This window comes from Leuciscus leuciscus (assembly GCF_965113295.1).
Source record: "Leuciscus leuciscus genome assembly, chromosome: 24".
NCBI classification, from domain to species: domain Eukaryota; kingdom Metazoa; phylum Chordata; class Actinopteri; order Cypriniformes; family Leuciscidae; genus Leuciscus; species Leuciscus leuciscus.
The window spans coordinates 13397899-13421374 of NC_138723.1; the positions used below are offsets into that span (position 1 = coordinate 13397899).

General features: G+C 37.9%; 1 protein-coding gene across 2 annotated transcripts in view; it reads right to left on the reverse strand.

Moving 5' to 3' along the window:
• The window catches only part of gfra2b (GDNF family receptor alpha 2b), a 66967-nt gene extending 44857 nt beyond the window's left edge, over positions 1 to 22110 (reverse strand). The window contains exons 1-2 of one of the 2 annotated variants that reach the window (XM_082158422.1): positions 21846 to 22110; positions 10485 to 10799 (exon numbers count right to left, since the gene is read on the reverse strand). In XM_082158422.1, the coding sequence (XP_082014548.1) occupies positions 10485 to 10799; positions 21846 to 21852 (322 nt within the window). In that variant the 5' untranslated portion in view covers positions 21853 to 22110. Of the gene's footprint in view, positions 1 to 10484; positions 10800 to 12565; positions 13515 to 21845 lie in introns of those variants that run through there. The other variant, XM_082158421.1, reaches the window with a different exon arrangement.
• Positions 22111 to 23476: the final 1366 nt, after the last annotated feature.

Consider the following 23476-nt stretch of genomic DNA (forward strand, 5'->3'; position numbering starts at 1 on the left):
TTTTGATTTAATAGATTTGATTAAATTGATTACATTTTATTCATTCAAATTAAATATTATAATTAAATGTATGCATTTTTTTTAAATTGATTTCAAATGAATTCATGAGAGAAAAGGAAAAATAATTAAAAATATAAATTTCCCTTGAAAATGTTCAGATGGAATAAATCTCACAAATACTGATGCATAGATGAAAAGTCTAAATTAATATAGGAGCGTAACTATTTAATACATGTCTTGAGATTTACTGATATTTATGGTCAAGTAGTCCCATATTTGTATTCTGGAACATTTAGTGCGTCAGTTCTTACACTAACTCATCTGTCTAATAAGAGCTCTTAAGTAAACTGCAGTTTGTGATGTACTTACTTTCTAAATATACATGTGTGATGCTGTAACTTATTATAAGCAACACGATTCTATTATACTCCCTCATGGCATTAAAAAAAAAAAGTTTCCCATATGATTTTTTTGAAAAAGGATCCATTAGTCAGATCCATTATTGAGAAGCACCAGGACCTGATTGAATAAAACATTTCGAGCTTTTAAAACCTTGCAATGAATAATTACTGCTCACTGCGATTAGATTTTATGCAAAAAAAGACAAAGTTACATTTAGCCTGACTCGTATTTATGGACTGAAACAATCTAACCAGTTTATACATTCTCAGGTGGGTGTATTTAGTGAGAGAAGGGTGTCTGTCACAAACAGCAAAGAGGGGTCTCTGTGGTGTTGAGTTTAAGTGTTTGTGCCTATATGAGCCTGATCTATTATTATCACTATCAGAACTGGTTCAGTCTAGCTGAGCATGGCTCTGTCACTGCGTTTCTTTTCTCTTGCCACCCCCAGATATGAACCAAACCAGTCAGCAGTAATCAGAACAACAACAATGCTGTGCAAAACGAGGGGCTTTAGGGAATGCTTTTGAAATTGCTTTCTTCTTTTAAAATCAATTATACCACACAAATTCCCTGCTTGAACAAATAAATAAAGGATGACTTGCAATGCCGAAGTGAACTCATTTGCATTCATGCGTAGTGTATGCACTTACATTTTAGTATGTTCGGATAACTGCAACGTACAATATCAACATTTTGACTGCATCTATATTTGCAATTTTAGAGATTTACAACACTTCTGAAGGCTGATTGAGACTAAAGAACATTTGTGAGTTTCATACTCAGACTTAATCTCATAGCAAAACTCTCATATCAGCAAATGAGGAGAAACTTTGTCCAAGGAGGAACATTTTAATGACAATTTTGTTTAAAAATGAATTTGTAAAAGAAGTCAGCATTTGTATGGCTGAATTGAATTAGGTCTTGAGGTATGATTCTCGCTTTGGGGTGTGAGGGGTGCTGGTTTCAAATCCCGGACGAGCCCCCAATTTATTACCTTCCTGTAATTTGATCAATAATCTTTTATGATGTTTTTTTTTTATCATGTCTTATGGTATAATAAAGTATTGAGGGTCACAACAATTGACCTAAATGCCATTTAAAGTCATTTAATTTTGCACATTTAATTTTGCATAGGGGTGAGTAAATGAATATTCAAGGCAAAGTAAAATGCTCAAGGTTGGCTCGATGAGAAATGGTTTGTTATGGTAAGATTTATTATGAAAATATCTCCAAAGAGTCTGGAGACAGTTATTATCTTATTTTCATGAGGAGGTAGGGCTTACGTTTCCCCCATGTTGTGCCTTATGGGAATCAAAGGATGCAATTAGCAAACAAAGAACAATTGCCTGATACATTGCCTCTATGGAACAAAGTAAATCTGTTTTGGAGTCTAAGCAGATTCATTAATCCTCAAATACCAAATGACTTGGCAACAGAGGGCCCAGTTTTGCTTCACAGTTTGTCAGGTGCACAATAGCTAATGAATTCTGCCCTTTTCCCATCCTCATATCAACATGCTTGTTTAATTAAAGCTTTGAGAGAGGGTGGACTACACTGATATTTGATTAAGCATGCTGTTTAAAACCTGCACCTCCACAGCAATGAAATCCTGGACTATCTGGCGTACTTTGCTAATTATCTTCAATCAATTTAGCTCCTAAAACGTCGCTTGGTTAATACTAATCTTCTGATAAGCTGAAGGAATGTAATTACAGAATCAGCATAAGTAAAGCTGGAAAATTCATAATGATGGTCTATTTTTTATATATATATATTTATTTGTTGACTCATTGACTGCTGAAACGGGGTGGCTCATGTATCATTATCATTCACAGAGAATGTTACAAAAATTTGTGCTTTACTGGGACATTATGACAAAATGTCAATATTTTGATTACAAATGTAATTATGAGCTGAAGTACTTGTGAATGCAGACACTCTAATAGAACGCATGCGGGACTGGATGTTTAGTTAACAGGAACCCATTTACTTCAGTAATCTGACACAGGATATTTAATGAGGAAAAAATGTAGGGTGGGACTTGATTATATCAATGGGCATTTGATTGGATTATGAATGCTGCGTGGGACAGTGTAATTTTTGTATGTCAGTGTAATGATAACAGGTAATGTTTTAGCACATTAACTGCTGTATTTCTGATCTGAAAATGTGATAACAGTGTAAAGCATGTTTCATCGCATCGCATTCAATGGCACAAATGTAGCAAGAACAGCTGTCCATATTCTCACTATTTTGAAAATAGATAAATAACTATAAAAGTTATGAATGAAATTGTAATTCTTTCTAAACCTTTTCCATAATAATCTATTTGTACTATAAAAGATAGTTATTTGAGTTTTCATCCTAAATATTTCTAAATACTTACAAAATAGAATTTATACATTGTAACCACAACAGTCTGCTATTCTGCATATTGGCTTGTATTAAGTATAATTTTGAGTCTTGTATTTCAGATGTACTTGCAGACTTATTGCCAGGGGACATTCTGAGTTGTTTTATTTAAAGTCTAGTCTCCTAATTTAATCTCCTAATTAACATGGACAGCTATGATAAAAATTAGCATGGGCTCAGGCTGAGGTCATAAGCCACATATTTGACTGTAATTACATAATTGCCCCTAGTGTTCAATGACAGATATACGGGCAAACTGCATGCAAGCAAAAATTTGCTTTTAAAATTGTCAAAAAAGGAAGCCAGATGGGGGGGAATAACTAGGTTTGGTGTAGATTACATTTTGTATTACACAGTGTTCTTATGAAACCTACTTTACTGCAAACTATGATGTAGTGCAATTTATATTTAGGTACAGATCTGTACATTGTCAGTAAGAAGTCTCTTATCCTCACTAATGCTACTTTTATTTGATCAGAAATACAGTAAAAACAGTAATATTGTGAAATATTATTATAATAGTAAATATTTTATTTATATACAGTGCTGGTCAGAATTATTTGCCCCCTTGGTAAATATGATCAAAGATGGCTGTAAAAAAAAAAAAAAAAAAAAAAAATGCATTGTTTATCCTTGTGATATATATATATAATTGTTTCCAATGTGTTTTGGAATATGATCAAAGATGGATGTAAAAAAAAAAAAAAAAAATTGCATTGTTTATCCTTGTGATATATAAATAATTGTTTCCAATGTGTTTTGGAATATGATCAAAGATGGATGTAAAAAAAAAAAAAAAAAAATTGCATTGTTTATCCTTGTGATATATAAATAATTGTTTCCAATGTGTTTTGGAATATGATCAAAGATGGATGTAAAAAAATAATAAAAAAAATTGCATTTTTTATCCTTGTGATATATAAATAATTGTTTCCAATGTGTTTTGGAGAAAAACATTTATTTCATAATGTGATTTCCCCCCCCCCCCCCCCCCCCCCATTTTCAATAATTTTACTTAAATGAAAGGTTAGATTTGTGCATAAAAAAATATACTGTATATACACATTTTATATATATATATATATATTTTTTTTTATGCAAAAATCTAACCTTTCATTTAAGTAAAATTATTGAAAATGGGGGGGGGGGGGGGGGGAAATCACATTATGAAATAAATGTTTTTCTCCAAAACACATTGGAAACAATTATTTGCCCCCTTTTATTAAATACTTTTTGCAACCTCCTTTTTCCAAGATAAAAGCTCTGAGTCTTCTCCTATAATGCCTGATGAGTTTGGAGAACATCTGACAAGAGATAGAGACCATTCCTCCATACAGAATCTCTCCAGATCCTTCAGATTCCCAGATCCATGTTGGTGCTTCTTCTCTTCAGTTCAGCCCACTCATCTTCTATAGGGTTCAGGTCAGGGATTGGGATGGCCATTGCAGGTGCTTGGTTTTGTGCTCAGTGACCCTTTTTTTTTTTTTTTTTTTGATGTACCCCATGTGTAAAATACTCTGCTGTATCTTTAATGCTGTGGGCCAAATTTTCTGCCAGAGGTCCTGGACATCTTGTTCAGATACATGGTGTCATGGATTCGATCAAATACCAACAGATAAAAAATCAAAACCTGACAACCTCTGCTAGAAATCGGGCCATGTTTGGATCTTCCAAAAGGACAGTGATCCAAAAACAAACATCAAAATCAAAACAAAAATGGGTCACTGAGCACAAAACCAAGCATCTGCAATGGCCATCCCAGTCCCTGACCTGAACCCTATAGAAGATGAGTGGGCTGAACTGAAGAGAAGAAGCGCCAACATGGATCTGGGATTCTGAAGGATCTGGAGAGATTCTGTATGGAGGAATGGTCTCTTGATCTCTTGTCAGTTGTTCTCCAAACTCATCAGGCATTATAGGAGAAGACTCAGAGCTGTTATCTTAGCAAAAGGAGGTTGCAAATAGTATTTAATAAAAGGGGGCAAATAATTGTTCCCAACGTGTTTTGGAGAAAAACATTTATTTCATAACGTGATTTCCCCCCCACTTATAATTCTTTTACTTCAATGAAAGGTTAGATTTTTGCAAATCTAAGAAAATATCAAAAAAATGTACAACCATCTTTGATCATATTTACCAAGGGGGTAAATAATTCTGACTAGCACTGTATAATAACATATTTGTGTTTTTTATACGTAATTTTATACCTTGCATAACTGAATTTACTTCAGTGTTACATGATCCTTCAGAAATCAGTCTAATATGCTGATTTGATGTTAAAGAAATATTTCTTATTAATATGAATGTTGAAAATAGTTTTTTAGGATTGTTTTATGAATGGAAAGTTCAAAAGAACAGCATTTATGTGAAATAGATTTTTATTTAATACAATGAAAAAGTCTTTACTTCAATTAAATGTATCCTTGCTGAATAAAAGTTGTTTTTTTTTATCTCGCTGACCCCAGTCTTAAAACTGTAATGTATTTTTATGCATGTGGTGTACATATACAAATACAGATCTGTATATTTACTGTTCTAACTGTAGTATTATTATTATTATTATTATTATTATATTAGGCAAAAGTAATGTTTTTATCAGACAGAAACAACTGCACACTGTATGTTCTTTTTACAGCTTATATTAAAAAGTGCAGTACCAAAAATGCAGTGCTTTTCCCATTAAAAAGAACAAATATGCATAATTATCAAATAATTTAGAGTAATTATAACAGCCATTATCTTTCCATTAGCACAAAGCAATCATTACGCTTTGAAATAATCACTTAAATGTTTCTTATTAATGTAATGTATTAATTAGTGTTCCTCCAGCTAAAATGTACTTCAACAAATCCAAATAGCAAATATTTAGTTTGTTATCTGCATTAACAAGTAAAAAATATTGTTTTAGGCTCACCATGACACCATGGCTTAGAATACAATGTTTTCAGCAACACCATCTTGTTTAAGGGCTCTGCTCTCTCCACCTGATGTTTGGCCTCACAAATCCTGCAGGTTTCATAAATCCCGGTCAACGGGAGATTTTAGTTTAGATTTTCAGACGGAGAGCTTCATGTAAATTGCAAAGCACAACCAGTCCTGTGTTTCTAAATCTGGAGCAGACGGCCCAAGCATCCTAGTTGGCAGTGTCTATTGGTGATTTTCTGAATGCCATAACATGCCTGTCTGTATTATGGATCAGACTGACTATTGCCCACGCTGCGAGGGCTTTGACTTGGCAAGAGGGAGCGATAGAGGCGAAGGGGTTATGCTCCAACAGAGCGCTGAGTCGTTTCAGCACAGCGATGAGGGAGAACTCTGGCTTCCTGATTTCTTTGGCAAACTCTCAAACGTCTCACGGTCTTGCCGCAACTTCAGCTCCTGTATCTCTCCTATGCTCTTGAAAATAAAGATTATTTATTGGCATCTATGGTTCCACATTTAACATCCATGGAAACGTTCCATTGCACAAATGGTTCTTTATAGTGGAAAAACGTGTTCAGATTATTAAAATGTTCTTCACGCTAAGAAAAAAATTGGTTCTTTTAAGACCTGTTCACTGAAAGGTTATTTGGGGAACCAAAAATGGGTCTATGGCATTGCTGAAAAAACACCCGCATTTCGAACCTTTATTTAAAAGAGTGAACACTACGGTCAAAAGATTAGAATTAAACCTACTAAGGCGGGCGTACACTGTGCGAGTTCGGACACTCGGGAGGTCGTGAGATATTGCACACGTTACGAGTCGGTTAACCTGATAACTGCGTCAAAACAGCTGGTACACGGCACGACTGTCCTGCACTAATTTTATCCCAAGCCGGCGGCAATCATGTGAGCTTTCACGCTAAACACAGAGACCGGAGCTTTCAATGTTGCAGGCAAATATAGCTTCAGATAGAAAAATGAAAGAAATGTGTGCAAATGATTTGTTGAAAAGCAGAGAACAGTAGCCATTCCTTTCAAGATAAAGAGAGAGCGAGAGAGAGAGAGAGAGAGAGAGAGAGAGAGAGAGAAGTATGTGTGACAGTGTGTGCCCCATTGATCTAGCCCAGGGGTGCCCAATCCTGCTCCTGCCGATCGACTGTCCTGCACAGTTCATCTCCAATCCTAATCAAACACACCTGCCTTTCATTTTCAAGTGATCCTGAAGACCTTAATTGGTTGCTTCAGGTGTGTTTGATTAGGGTTGGAGATAAACTGTGCAGGACAGTCGATCGGCAGGAGCAGGATTGGGCACCCCTGATCTAGCCTGTGACGTGGTTGTGTATGATTTGGCAATAGGGGACAGCCTATACGCTGGTGAAAATCGGGCCGACTCCCCAAATTTTTTAAACATGTTTAAAAATTATCGGGAGGACGAAAGGTGCTCGTAACGTGCTTGGCTCGTAATTCCTCTCGCACGCTGCGAGCCGCGACCATGCGAGCATCACCGATTTCTACGCGATTTCTCCCGAGTGAAAAAAATCATCTGCAAGCTCGAAAATCGCACCGTGTACGCCCGCCTTAAATGTAAAATTAAATGTTACAAAATTTAACACTAAATGTTAAATGTTTTTGAAAGTTTCTTAAGGACATTGCACACTGAGTCCGAAATTCGCATCCGAAACTTTCGTCCGTAATAAAAAATTTGGATCGGGTTCAATTTTCTGCGTTTTTCGCATCCACAGCCAGTATTTTGAGAGGTTTTTTGATAATTCAGAGCCACCGTACAAGCGAACGACAAAATCCAGAATGGCGTCTGACAAGTTGATACACTTCGTCTCACAGCACAAAGTACTGTATGAAAAACAAAAACGTGTGTGTGTGTGTCCATACCTTAGACAAACTGCCAGTCTCTGTTCAGGATCGATTGGTTCACGGAAATTGGTGGTGGTCTTTTTAATATGTGGCTCCAGTATCGCTAGCAAAGCATCAAACTGTTCCACTGACATTCTGAGGTAAATTTTGAATCGCTCGGGATAATTTCGCAACTCCTTGATAAGGAGATGAAACTCTCCTTCCTCTCGGCGCAATCTCTGGATTGGATGGACCCAATATTTTTTCTCTTTTTAAGAAGAAAGAGGGCAACAAAATCATCCTCACAGCTTGACGAATCCATTTTGTATTTTTTGCGTTTTTTTTCCGCAAAGGTTTATTAAATACGCATCGGACTCAGTGTGCAAGGTTTCTGTGCGTGACGAATTTTAAGGCTGACGAACACGAAAAAACGCATACGAAAATTTCGGACTCAGTGTGCAATGGCCTTTACTCTCGCCATGGCTGCATTTATTTAATCATAAATAAAGTAAAACTGTAATTTTGCAAAATGCTATTACAATTTAAAATGACTGTTTTCTATTTTAAAATGCATTTTATTCTTATGATGGTAAAAGCGAATTTTCAGCTGCCATCATTACTCTAATCTTCAGTGTCACATGATCCTTGATAATAGTAAGAAATGTTTCTTTAGCATCAAGATTTCTGAAGGATCATGTGACTGAAGTCTGGAGTAGTGATGCTGAATATTCAGCTTTGCCATCACAGGAACACATTCATTTTTTTTTTCATTTTTTTTTTATTAAAAGACAGGTTATTTTAAATTGTAATATCATTCCACAATATTACTGTTTTACTGTATTTTTGATCAAATAAATGCAGCCTTGGTGAGTGTAAGAGACTTCCTTCAGAAACATTTAACAGTAAAAAAAAAATTACCGGTAGTAAATATTGTGCCCATGCTTTCTGTTCCTCTTTTCTACTCTTTCTTTCTACATCCTAACGCAGTGTGACCAAGATTTGACCTGTTGTGTTTTGTTTTATGGAGGCCTGTTTCTAAAGAAACAGAAAATCCATTCCATTCAAACCGAATGGCAGAGAGATGAACCTCTGATGGGGCCACTCTTAGTTTGGGTGATTATTGCGTGTGCTCGTTGGGCCAATTGTGTAGCGTCTGTGGATTTGATAGAGTTCTGTCAAGGCGCAATCATGGTCCCTCAGGGTTCAGATTCAGAGCAACCTGTATTTTTTTTGAGCTCAATGAAATGGCTGTAGTAGATTGAAGAGCAAAGTCGCAAGAAAAAAAAAAACCTCATAATGAGGGCTGGTGCTGTCCAAAGTAGGACAAGAAACTGGGTCCGGCCACTTTCAAGTGTTGGAGCGACATCAATAGAGAAATTCCCAAAGAAAAAAATTGTTTGTTTGGGAACAGAGGACATTTATGTAAGTATTGCATATAAACTGGAACACCCAAACAAGTTCTTGCTAATTGTTAATTCCCTGTATGAACACATTCATCTATGCTAACATGTCAGTTGCATCACTTATTATTCTCTGTGTCCTCTAATGTGACGGTTGGAATGTGGCACATTTGCATGACATTAAATTTCTGCAGTACCTAATCTGTTTGTACACAGCTTCTGATGAAAGGAAGCTGTGTGATTTTTATTTTATTTTTCCCCTTACCTCAGCAGGCAGTAAGCAGGCCCAGCAGTCCACAATGCCTCATTGAAATGCCAGACTTGAGAGGGGCAGTTGCTTTAAAAGGCTCTCTGATTACTCGCATCAATAGGACCCTATTTGTTGTGACTCCCGCAGCAACTGCCAAAGCAGATGGGTTATAATTCAGGCCGATTTGCACTGCTTAAATCCTATAATGATTCCTCAACACTCCCAAAGGCAAACGCTAACTGCCATCTCAGAAGTCTGAATGCTTCCGTGATGGACTGACTGTAAAGAGAGCAGGTACGCGTTGACTTGCTGTAAAATCTGGCTAATTGTCAGATCCGCACATCGACGCTATCCTATATCTATGGTACAGTTCTCCCTTACGCCAAATAAAAAAACATATCACCTATAATGCAGCACTTTTGTTTACAGGGTTCTACCATGACCAGTTTGATGCACTATATTTTAAACATCAAATGTCACTTAAAGGTACAGTTCACCTAAAATGAAGAACTTTTATGAAAGAATGATTTTCTTTCTTCTGCTGAACACAAATGAAGATATTTTGAAAAAATGTCCATTCAGTGAAAGTCAATGGGATCCAACTTTTCTTTTGGACCCCATTGACTTTGATTGTATGGACAAAAACATTCTTCAAAATATCATCGTTTGTGTTTCACAGCAGTGTTATTTCAGTACTGTTTATATATTGTAATACATTTTATAAATATTTTTAATTAGTTTATTTTTATTTTAGTCGTTTTTTGTCTGTTCATTTTTTAAATATTAATGTTTATTTTATTTTATTTTATTTCAGTTTTCGTTTTGGTTCAGTTTTAGTTTTTATTTCCAGTTAGCAACTTTAGAGCTTCAACTGTCTTTTTTACAACTTAAAGTTTGTATTCTAATATTTACATTTTATTTCAACTTTGTTTCAATTCAAAAATGTTTTAATAGTTGTAGTTTTAGTTTAAGATAACCTTGTTTGGAACGACATGAGGGTGAGTAAATGATGACCAAATGTTCATTTTTGGGTGAGCTGTCCCTTTAAAGTCGAAGTGGGTCACCAAAGGGATACTCCCGCCCCCAAGCTCACCCCATTGGTTGAGCCATTGGGGCTGATAGGGATGCCTAAACAAACTTTACACAGTTTTTACACTTTTCACAGAAATCAACCTACAAAAATGGCTTGTGTATAGCTGTCTCTATATGGGATGGGATAGAAAAGTACTTCAGGATCCAAAACTTACCTTCATTGAGACCCATATGAATACTCCAGTAGCTCTGCAGACATTGTAGCTCCCTCTTCATGCCCCTCTTGCAGCGGCAGTCATACAGGGGGCTGTCCTGCAGCACCTCAAGGGCGGCTTGACACTCCCTGTTGGCCAGCATGGTAGTCCTGTCACGACCTACCAGGCACTGGCGCATGATGCGAAAGCGTGAGCTGCACTGTGAGTTTTGGTTGCACAGCTCACTGGCCCTCAGGCAGTCCATGGGGGCTCTCCAGCCATGAGTTCCCAGCCCTGACAAGGCAGAATGGCTGGCCATGGAAACTACCACCTCATCTGTGGGAAGGGCATGGGTGTTATTAGACTGGTGTGAAAGAAGTTTTTTATTTATTTGTTTTTTAATGACTTCACACTTGTTTATCTGGCACATAAGGTCTATATTTAAGTAGAACACATTTAAAATGTGCAATATATGACAATACAACTTGAATAAACGGAGCAATTCCAAGAGGGTCCTCACACCATCGGTGCTCGGGCACTAAAAATTGAGATGTAAAAAATCCTAGGTGTATAAAAGTTAGGCCTATTTTATTATATAAGTGGTTTTCTCTGCGCCTCTCCTTCCCGTGTGTTCAGCACCATGGACAGTCCCTCTTTAGCACGCACACAGTACATGCCAATCTCTGTGCTTTTTCTCCCAAAAGCATCATTTAATTAGCACGTAAAAACGTTTACAGGTTATAAAGAGACAAATGCACACCTAAAAAAATTAGTGGATAATTTGCAACATTTGCGAATCCCACACACTAGGCCCAAATTTAGTTGTAATGTATTCTAGTATAATGTGTAATATGACAACAAGTCGGACAACAAGCCATAGCTTTATGTAGGCTTACTTAAAGCATAAATACAACTATAGCCTAATGATAATTGATGGGGCACAATCTGTTACAGTAAGTGTATTCCTGGTCCTATTTTTTAAATTGCTGTTTTGGTTATAGATAGCTGAGATGAATGTTTAATAAATTATGTACAGTAAGTGTATTTCTGGTCCTATTTTTTAAATTGCTGTTTTGGTTATAGATAGCTGAGATGAATGTTTAATAAATTATGTACAATAGCCTATTTATGTAGGCTATTTGTATTTCTCCAAGGTACTATTTGGTAGACCACCAATCCAAACTAAAGTGCTTGAACAGCGTACTGTTGCTATGGTTACCTCAAGCGAACGCGATTAATGTTTTAAAATATATAAATATTCATATCAAATATATACTTATTATATAGGTAAAAACGTAACTTTGGGATTTTTTTTTTTTTTTTTTTTTTTTGGTCACTGAAAAGTATTCAGGCTATGTACTTTTTATTAATGTATCCCAACTCCACTCCCCGATCCCAATATGAACCCTGCACCAAATAAAAAAATAAAAAAATAATAATAATATATATAGTAGATGGCCTAAATGAATAAACGACCAAATAACTGAATAAATAAACAAGCAAGCGATTTCGCAAAGCTTTTGTTAATGTTTCGAGGCTATTCATGTGAGCTTAATAGACAAGTAGGCTAGTAGTAGCCTACCGAAGCAACCCTTAAATAAAATCAGAATCGTTTATGTTTCAGCCGTCTCGAAAAATATAGGTTTTGGCAGCATTTTCACGTTATTAAGTTTTGACATTGGTCTGGTTCAGCACCTTTGGACCTGACAGCTCCCGTAACAATGCCCTAAAGTTAACGAGCAATCTACTGCTAGTTGGGAAACGCGTTTCTGCATCGTAAAAGCATTGCATTGCAACATTATCGGGATGGGAAACATAGCATCTCTAATATTACACAGTTAATTTAATCCTGATCTTTCCTCTGACTGAGTTATGTTGCAGCCTATATGAGACTATCAAAGTACAAAAGACTTCCAGCATGAAAGAAGAGTGAGTTCATTCTGTAAACTGTAAACCATCGAATGCCCACTTTACTCAGGCAGTTAAGCCATATTACACTCTCTCTCAATATGATAAATGATTGTCTGCGTGGGTTTTCATCATTCTCTCGGGTTATTACTTTTTGTCTCTAGTGTCATTTATGAAAAAATTGATGTACTTACCCAGTAAAAACAGGACGCTCAGAATATTCAGTAAAATCATGATAGATCCCATTCGAACTACCAGTGAAGTATTACGATCCCAGATTCCGTTAATGTTCGCAGACAAATCCAACGGTTATTTAACGGACGTCCTTTCCAAACCTCAGGTTCATTTCCAACAGTCTGTCGCTGGTTAAAATAGCGTCAGAATTAGTTTAAACCTTACAATTCCAGTACTTGGATATTTCCTTTTGGGGCTTTTGAGAAATAAGAGAGTAAAAAAAAGAAATACTAATTGACGTTTATTTGATGAAACTGTTCAACATATCCTTTCCACAAGAGCGTCGAAGCATTCCTCTAGTTTGGGAAGAAAAGGTAGCACGAGACAGCGTTTTAGTCCGCGTTTCCAAATGTGAATAACACTTGACTATACGAACGTTAGATAATCTTTAAAAACTTTTATTTCATAGATGTTATGATGCAAACGACAAAACTTCGAACGCCAAATAAGTCGGTTTTGTCTGCCATATGACCGGTCATTCCTGTATCGTACAAACGCATGTTTTACGCACGTTCAAACTGAAGTTGGTTGTTTGCGTGAACTAAAAATCTCTCCGGACTCCTGTGAGTAGCAATGAATCTTCCAAGCTGGACAACCTTGACTTTCATCAGAAAATCCTTATGTGTCCACCAGCGTGCCTGTGGCTTTAGAACTGCCTTCGTTTTTCCGAGTCTGTGATAATGAAGAAAACAAACAGGGAAAAGGGCACTTCCAGTTCCACTTATCTTCTGTTTTCTGTGGCGCATGCAAACGCTTTCTCCCACGAAACTGAAGTTACATGTCCGACCCTCGGGGCTCTGTCGCGCTTCACGTCAGAGAGGACGCAATGAAAACATATCACCGCATGAATCTGACCGCTTCGCACTGGCTGAGTGCACAAGGGCATCGACGCACCACAGCACAGTCTTGTCTGAGACGACCTTGTACTACACAAATATGACTTGTTGGCACTCTTGTTTGGATGTTTTTTTTCTCCTCCTCCATCATTGGATTACCTTACTTCCCTCACATTTACAATTGTCATAAAAAAATAAAAAATAAGATATATTATATTAAGCCAGTTGGAGAATGGAGGACAATTTGCCATTTTTAAGTGAGCACTATTATATAGAATGGGACATGCTGCGAATTACATTTCCTTTGGTTAGTGTGTAATGTGTGCTAAAGTAGCCTAGTGGCAGTGTAATGGAGACAGGGGCTAGTTGTCACAGGGGCAAATTGTTGGATTACAAAAACGTGTTTTCTCAAGCAGTGTTTTTATATTATGGGTTTAAACATTAAAATAATTTCACCATATTTTGGATAAAGACAATAAAAACCAAAATCACTTTATACATCTTAGATTAAAGCAAGTTATCACATTTTTAGGGCAGGTTGTAATAATGTGTTGATTAAATAATATTTAATTATTATATTATAATTATAAAGTATTTTTCACCAAAACAATTATATTTTTGTATAACATTTTGCTATGTCAAGAAGTGTTCTTATTTCATACGTGTTTAAAAATATGTTGCTACAAACCGTAGGCTACAATACACTAATTATGTGGCAGTTTTCTAATGTGACAACTAACCTCTATATTGTGATGTTTGCTATAGCTCGAGGAGGAGATGAGGAGGATATATTCGCATCAGCTAGATTGTATTAACAATGACTAAAAAAAAAAAAATATATATATACTTGAAAATCAGAACAACCATGTTAACCTGACGAGAACAGACAATTATGAAAAATAAAAAATAAAAAACAAAACAATTAACTAAATAAACAACAGCTGTGCATGATAATGAAATTAACAATAAACCATAGAAACGAACACAAACCCAGGAAACGGCAGGTTACAGATTGTTTGGTTTTGCATGTGTTCTAGTTCTGTTAAATATAAATATAAGTGTGTGTGTGTTTGTTTGTGTGATGCGATCTGGGAAAACCCGTCTGAAGTCGCGCTGGTACGTTTTCAGTAAAGGTCTTCAGCCTCTAGGCCACCGCAGCAGCCTCCAATCAGGACTCAGCATGGAGCCGGCCGCAGGCAGGCCGCCCAGCCCGTCTCGGGCGCCGCCAAAACAGGTGGCAAGTGTCAGACCAAGCGTCCCTGAGACAGGCCACCCAGGGATGGGGAAACGATCTCTTCAGATGGGTTACCGTTCCGCCGCTGGCTCCCCAGAGTTCAGCGGTACCTGAATTGTCAAAGAAAGAGCAAATTCCTCTGTTCCTGGGTCCCAAGAGGGCCAGACTGGCGGTGTGCGACCCTGTAAAGCCTTGCACCCCTCAGCCACCTCTTGTAGGACCACTCTTTGCCACTTCTGCCAGCCGGCAGTGGGGTGCAGTTCGAGGACCCGGTCACGCCTTCTCACGCACTCTCTGTCGTTATGTAGAGACAGGTAAGTGTTGCACCACACACTCAGACCCCGCTTCGGGCCGCCTTCAGGCCTTCCGAACCGGGCCCTTGTCCTCTACCTCGCTGCCTCACCCGGGGTACGCCTGTGGTACCTTTGGTCCCCCTGGGCCGGTTCGTAGAAGCCTAGAAAGTGCTCCCAACCGATCCAGCTGGCTCCTCCGTACCAGCAGACTCGGCTAGACGATTCAGTTCGGCCGGCGTCTGCCCATGCTCAGCGCTATTTGTTACACTTCGGTGTTCAGCGAATGTGTGTCCGTCATGTGCGCGGTCATCGCACTCCTACTGGCGAAGGATGCGATTGATCCGGTCCCTCCAGCCGATTTGAAGACCGGCTTCTACAGCCCGTACTTCATTGTACTCAAGAAAAGCGGTGAGTTACGGCCAATCTTGGACCTGCGTCTCTTGAGTTGGGCCCTTTACAAGCTTCCGTTCAAGTTTAAAACTCAGAAACGCATTTTCGAATGTTCCGTCCCTGAGATTGGTCTCCAGCGTTCGACCTGAAGGATGGGTACTTCAGATCTCTACCCCTCCGCAACGCAGGTCATGCCTGTGTTCTTGCGTTCAAGGGGTCGAAGTCTCAGTACAAAGTCCCACCCTTCGAGTGCTACATAGCCAGTTGGGTCTTGAGGTCAACTGGGGAAAAAGTCAACTCTGGATCTCTTTTCTAAAAGATGTATTTTTCCGGTATGGAGATGGACTCGGTCCAACACGTCCCTCAAGAGGAACGTGTACGGTCGGTGTTATACAGAAGTGAGAAAGGGTCCCACTGAAACTTTTCAGAGGCTCCTGGGGCATATGGCAGACGCAGCTGCAAACAGATCGGCTTCCTCTATATGAGGACCGCTTCAGCACTGGCTTCATGGCCGAGTCCCGAGTTGGCCGTGACCGAGCAGCACGCTCCGTGTGACAATCACCCTGTCCTGCCCCCAAACTCTCAGCCTGTGATAAGACCTTTTGTTTCTCCGGGCCAGACGCCCCTAGAAAAAGTGTCCACTAACACCGGCTGAGGGGCAACGTATAACGGGCATGCAGTAACGGGGGTCTGGGCGAGCCTCCAACTGCATTGCCTTGTCCTGCCAACATCCATTTCCTCGAGTTGCTAGGAGTACACCTTGCTTGATGCCGCTGCTCAGCAAGCCTGTACTGCTCAGTACAGCGACCATTGCGCTACGCTTCCCTCGCATGTCTCAACTCGCCCGCCACCTCATCCTATACAGTCAGAAGCTTCTGAGGTCGCTTCATCCACTTAACCTTCTGGGGTCGGCGGTCACACCGGCGAGACCAGCTCGCTTTTTTTCTTATCAGTGCAAAAGAGACTCAAAATACTTGTTTAGAGGTGATGGGGCAATTACAGGTCTGCGTTCCTTCACGTGGACGATTTGCATGTCAATTGCTCTTGCACACGTGGGTGTGGTCACATTAGAGTTAATGAGCACGGGCTGTAGAAACTGTACACGTCGTTGCTTTCATGTGGATTACTTAAACAGAGCATATTTGTTTTTGATAGAATTTACATAATTTAAAAATAGAGACTTTGTAAAGACCACCCATTGGCCCAACGACGGAATCCAACGGAATCCAACGACTTAATTTAGATCTTTGATTATTCTGAGTATCCCATACTTTCAATTATTTATTCATTAAAGGACCCGGTATCGCTTTGAGACGTCACGTCGCGAATGTGCGCTCACGATCACAAACGAAGCTAGTTCTGATGTAGTCAGAGGATGCAGTGCGAACTGTTTTACCCTTAAGCGGTCGCTCTCTGCTTACTCATAACAAAAGGTGTCATTTTTTTAATAGTCGCAAGATGCAACGTGCTTAGTCAGTGAGTCAGAAATCGGAGGGTCTCCTTAATGATGTGCTCCATGCTCCATTCATTAGTGCCTTCGGTTTGATCTATCCTGGAAGAGATTTGCGGAAACACCAGACTACACATTAATCTATAATGATTTCAGAATAATGCAGAATAATTCAAATATAACATTTTATTTTATCAAGTAAAATTGTATGATGCCAATTACACAAGTAAATGATTAAAAGCCAATTCAGAAATAATAAATACATGACATCAATTACTCCACATGTTACCTCCCTATGGGCAGGATGTGGCTTCCGCAGCGTATTTCTTTCCAACGAAAGGGCACGCTTTCCCAGTGTTAACAAGTCTGATTGAGTGGGTCTTGCGGAACAGCAGTGACTTCCCTGGCCTAAGCCCTGTCCCATCTCCGCCTCAATAATGCAGGGGGATCAGAAGGCTTTTGTCTAGGCACTGGAAGGTAGCAGCACTAGTGGCGTTTTAATGGGGATCCCGATCAGTCGACACGTCGACTACATCGAACGTGAGCGACTGAAAGGGAACGTCTCGGTTGCGTCTGTAACCCTCGTTCCCTGAAGGAGGGAACGGAGACGTAGTCCCGTCACCACTATTGCTGGACCACCACTGACTCCGGGCTCTGCTTGGCTCCTCAGCGAAAAACAAGTGGTGCGTGCATCCACTTCCGTATTTATACCTGCGCTGTGGGGCGGAGCGTGAATGCAAAGCTTGCCCGCCAATGTGTGTATTGGCTCGTTTTATCAATACTCGAAGATGACAGGCTCCCTAAGCATAACCCCGATCAGTCGACACGTCGACTATGTATCCGTTCCCTCCTTCTGGTAACAAGGGTTAAATACATTTGTATATAATTAGGCAAGGGTGTAGAGTTTCATTCAAGCTATTTTAAGGCATGAAGACAATTTAAAAAAAGGTAATAAAATCTTCAAAAATGTCATTCAAGTAGACACGCTTCAGGGTGACCCTATTTATTTATTTATTTATTTATTTATTCATGAATGATTGATCTATTTGTTACTAATTCATTGACCTAAAAAAACTCTTGCTTATGTTTGAACAAATCTATTTGTATGTCTAAATGAAAACAAGAGGAAAATGCCATTTATATAATGGCATGTCTAAATGAGTTGAGCTAATTAACCATAAACAGAGATAAATTTGTAATGTAAATCTGTAAATGCACATTGCCTGTCATAAACAAACTGTTTGGGATGAAGCATAGATGCATTACATTCAAAAGCTTAATCAGATATATCACTCCAAGTAAGTACATGCTAATTATTCTCCAATTTCCTCTTGAAAAAAACCCCTAAAAAAACATGTTTTTTTTCATTTATAGTCCCTATTACATAAATGATTATCTTGTAACTGTATAAACTGATAATAAATTCCATTACATCATCAAATATAACTCTGAGTAATATAAATAATAAAAGCACTAACATGTGCAAATGGCTTGTTTCAGAGAGAAATGGGCTTTAACAGGAGAGTTGTTTTTCTGTCTGGTAAAAGCATATTCATGCACTTCAAGTTGCTTGATATTTGCCCCGTCATCGGTTGCATGGCTCTGCAATTCGGAATGATACAGTTATAGCTTTTTTGAAATCGACAGTCAGGGAAGAGAAACATGGCTACTTTGTCAACATGTCATCGTGCAGGTTTTCCCCCTAAGCCTTTTTAAAGTAGAGAGAGGAAACAGGCAGTCGACATAAAAGACGACAGTCCCTCTTAGTGAGCAGAAAGCAGCTTTTGACAAGCCCATTATGAGAAAGAAAATAATTGTCTCGCTTCTCATTGTGCAGAACCCTTCAAGGTCCTTCAGAATCCTGCACAAAGCTGAGACGTTTTGATGTAGTTATCTAATGCAGTCATCAGTAATGTACATTTCATCCTATCTGCTCTGTTTGCTCCAGCAGTGCTTAACAGGCCCGCTCCATAACCATGTATTTCTCTCACCTGGGTGCAAGCGTCTGTAAAACACTTCGAATGATTTAACTCTAATGGGAAACGACTGTTTTGTGCTTTAAGCGATAGTGTAGGATTTCCTGCTTTCTAAAAGCTAAATGCTGATTGCAGATTTGTTGTCTCACACACTAGAAGTTCCCAGTCCTATCAATATTTATGATATACAGTAGCTCGATGTTCTGTGTAAAACCGATGGAGGTATTCAAATAAGCCTGAACGAGGCAGGCTTTTACTGCAGAGGAGGATAGAATATCATTATCCCGGCAGGCTGTTGTGCTGTTGTCGTTTATGTGCATTTGATATTTTTTGGCTTGTCTCTCAATCTCCCCATCAGCATTCGCTCTGCAGGATCAAACTGGCACGCATAGTGGTCTCATCATTCCGCTATCCTGAAAAAGAGTAACTGGCTGTGTTTTGGTCACTATTATCTGATGTAATTATCATGTCCCGTTTTCATATTTCACACACAAAGGCATGAGCCACCATCTTTGCCATCGTAGATTATGCGAACTGAGCCAATCTATGACTCAAAATGCGAGATTCTCAATGAGGTGAGTCATTGGAATCCATGTAGTGTGTTTTAATGATGTTTTCACTGTGTTTTGCTAAAACCTTATCTGAGTTCCGGCTGAAATGGAGAGCGTCATTAAATCTACATGCTGTAGGCGACTTGCTCTTGTTTGTGTGTACGTCACAGATATGAAAACAAAAAGTCGCATTAGCAGCTCTTTCTAATTACCATGTTGGAAAGGTCAAGGGCCGCCTGTGAACACATGAGTGTGAATCAACAGATGCTGTCTGCAAAAGGAAGTAGTCTGTTCTGCATTTGCTAGGATTAATGACAAATGAGTAACAACAAAGATGATAAAGGGAAAAAATATTTAAAACATGAGATAGTTTCATAGGAATTTACTTTTTGTATTCATGTTGGTTTCCTTTGTTTTTGAAAAACTTTTATTTAAACCATTTTTACAAATGTTTAAATGTATTAACTCGAAAAAGGTCATGTAATATTAAAGGTTCCATTCCATGGATTATTTTAGAATGTTACCAGGGGTGCCCTTATAATGTCAGTATGTTTTTTAGATCAAAAGTTGTTATAATTTAGAAATAAAAGGCATATTTCCTAGCCTGCTTTTAGCCTCTGATTTGAACGCTCCTTTTGAAGGGGCGTGTCTGCCTTGAGACTTCATTGTAAACGCCCACTGCTGTGATTGGCTGACATGCTTGCATATGACATATTTAGCATTGCATGTGCAACTCTCTCGAAAACTTTTACTATTACAGCTATTATACGTTTTTACTATTACAGCAATCGGGATTAACGAATCGTGAGAAGTTTTTTAAGTATTTCGATATATTCCCATCACATAAAAGGTTTCAGTGATTAGCATTGAGCAGATGACAGCCTATTGATCGCGTGAATGAAGATCTTATCATTGCAACGCAGTTTCTGCACTCTCACTAATGATTTCACCAATACAAACATGAGGTAAGTACAGTAAGAGCTTCGTTGTGCAGCGTAACAGCGTCATTGATTTCATAACGAGTTTTGGCAACAACTCACGCTGTGTGATTGACAGCTTGGGCGATTGGAAAGGGATTGTTCTTTGATCGCTTTCTGTATATATTAATCACAGTTTAAGTAAAATTATTTTCATCCTACTAAGAGAAACGACGTGAAGGTGATCGTTTAGTCACTGGCTTGATTTACTGATGCATAAACAGTATTAAATGACTTTGAGAGAAAAATTATCTGTCTGAACTTGAACAATTACACATCAGAAATTCACATAACCCACTGAGTATTGAGTATACACAAAGGAACTAAAACAGTACCTTTGTGTTCATTTGTACATCCAGACACTGAGCAACTGCAATGCTTCGCTCGTTTGCAAGCCATGATGTCTCTCGAGGAAAAAACAATATCGTGCTCGCGCAGCTCATTTTCTCATGGGCGGGCCAGCAGAGAAAGGGGAGGTAACCTTTCCCCTTATGACGACATAAGGGGAAAATTCTAGATTCGCCCGTCTGAGCTTTTATTTTCATAAAAATACCCAGGGCTTGGTTTACACCCATCAAAACGTCTAGCCACTGGGGGACCATAGGCAGGCTAGGGGAACTCATATTAAAGTTAAAAAACCTCATAAAGTGAAATTTTCATGCAATGGGACCTTTAATATATTTTCCTTTCACCTTGTACATGTGAGTGAACAAAATTATTATTATTATTATTATTATTTTTAAAACGAGAAAGAAATTAAATATATAAAAGTTTATTTTATAATGATTATTTAATTCATTTAAATATTATTTTATATAATTAATAAGCATCAAGTTTTAAGGGATTTATACCACATGGCAATTTATAACCTGAACTAAACATGTCTTGTCATAAAAAAGAAAAATTTCTGACACTTTTACTTGACGACCTTGACGCACAGTCACAAGGGTCTGTAGGGGTCTTCTCTATGGTGTCATTTATTGTTTTATAATTTTTTATCTTCCATTTTTTTTGTGTGTTGATTTGGTGGAAAAAATACTTTATTTTTTTTTTCTTCATTATGATATGACAACATTTGTATCATCCTAACTTTTTTGTATTTATTCCCATGGCAACAATTTTTTTTATAAATAACCTAAAATGTAACACAAATCACCCTAATTTACATTAAAATAAGAATAATCAAAACTATTGAAATAAAATATAATGATGTGATGGGTCAATCAGGGACTTTTGGAAATGTCCTTTTACTGTTTTTCATTGTGAGGTATATGGTAATTTTATTCATTTTTACTTGCAAAATAACTACACATTTGACAGTATTTTACACATATACTTTCATATTAAACCATTTACAGTTTTTTTTATATGGTAAGGTAACTTATCGTTTACCAATAAACAGGTTTTATTGCAGTATTTTTCTGTAATAAATCACAAAACATTTTTACAGTGTATATATTAAATTCTATACATGGTTGTAAATATGTGTATGTATGTACAATTCATATATATAATCTTAAACACAGCTCTTACCCAGCATTCTCTGCTCTTCGACCTGGAGGCTCCCAAGAATCTGCGTGGGTTTGTTTGCTCAAACCTCATGCCCATAGACTACATGACAAGGTTATTCTCTCAGACATACAATAGCAGCGAAAGCAATGGCATATTTAAACAACATCACCCAGCGATCACACAGCAACAGTCCTTGCCCGAGCTTCTAATCTGAAAGCACTGACCTTGTCATCAGCAGAGACAAAGGTGACTTTAAAGTGAAACAAAAAAGTGCATTCCACCTCCTAATCTGTCATAAGCGGTGCGGCGATGTTTGTGATGATGGGAAAGGAAACGATGTGACAGACTTTCCTAGTGGAAAGCTCTCTGTCCACAGAGACTGTCCACATTGTTCACATGTCAGTGGGGCGGGACAGGCTGTTTGTACGCTAATGAGAAACAACTCTCTCTTTTTCTTACCTCCATTTGACAGCATTATTAATTCTTACATAATTCTGCATTATATGTTCTATATTTCAAGATTGAGTCCAATGTCTGCAAGCTCTGTCCCAAATGCAGCTTGACAAAAACCTTTAGACAAAATCTCAAAAAATAAATATATATATATATAAAAAAGAGTTTGTATATGTTTTTTTTATTATTATTATCTTTTTTTTGTTTCTTTTTTTTTTTTTTTTTGAAAATCATACTTGATACATCAGGCTTTTATGGCACATACATAATCCAAATATGGAAAATATGGAGCTCAGTTTTATTCAGAGGCCTAAACTGAGCAAAAAATATGCAGATTGGTGCAGTTGCTGATATTATTATATGGCCACAAGTAAGATGAAATTCTGGTGGCTTGTATATAGAGTTGTCGCTCTATAGCTCTTAGTAAGATGATATTTATGATAGTTTTATGATTAAAGCGCTGTAATTATCAATCAGATGGCGGAAGGCATGTAAAAGATGTACAACAGGTTTTTAAGCAAAATTTTGACCTGCTTGGATCGCATCAGATCATTACCGTATGAATAGCGCTCGCTCTCCGTAGGCGTGTTTACATTTGTGACTGTAGCGACATCTCTCTATTTTCATACAGATTACATAAACAGGATATTTGTTTTCATTTTTTTATTTGATCATTTAAAAGTAGACACTTAAATGTTTATATAGATATATGCTCATGTCTGTGTGACAAGTATTCGCTGAGTTTTGTTTCAGTTTAGAGACGTGCTCCAGAAAACGTTTCACAGAGACGGCAGGAAGAACACCGTTTTGTTTGTTTTCTTTATTTTATAAAAGCACAATGTTTTGTTTTAATTGTAAGAGGACACTTACAAAAGTAGACCATTTACAGTTTCAAAATATGTATTGCTTTTATCTGTATGACAATACATTTTAAGATGATTTTGCTGCAATGTCAGGGAGGTTTAGGCCCGTTGACACCAAAAACAATGACCATGAACATAACTGTGACAATAACTAAATTAGGGTCCACTCAAACGCATGTTAAACACTTTATTTATTATAAGCGTATGATATCGTGCTTCCGTGTAGTTATCGTTATATATAGTTTATTATTAGCGCACAATATCGGTCTTCTATGTCGTTATCATCATATATCGTTTATTATTAGCACACGATATTGTGCTTCCCTGTCGTTATAG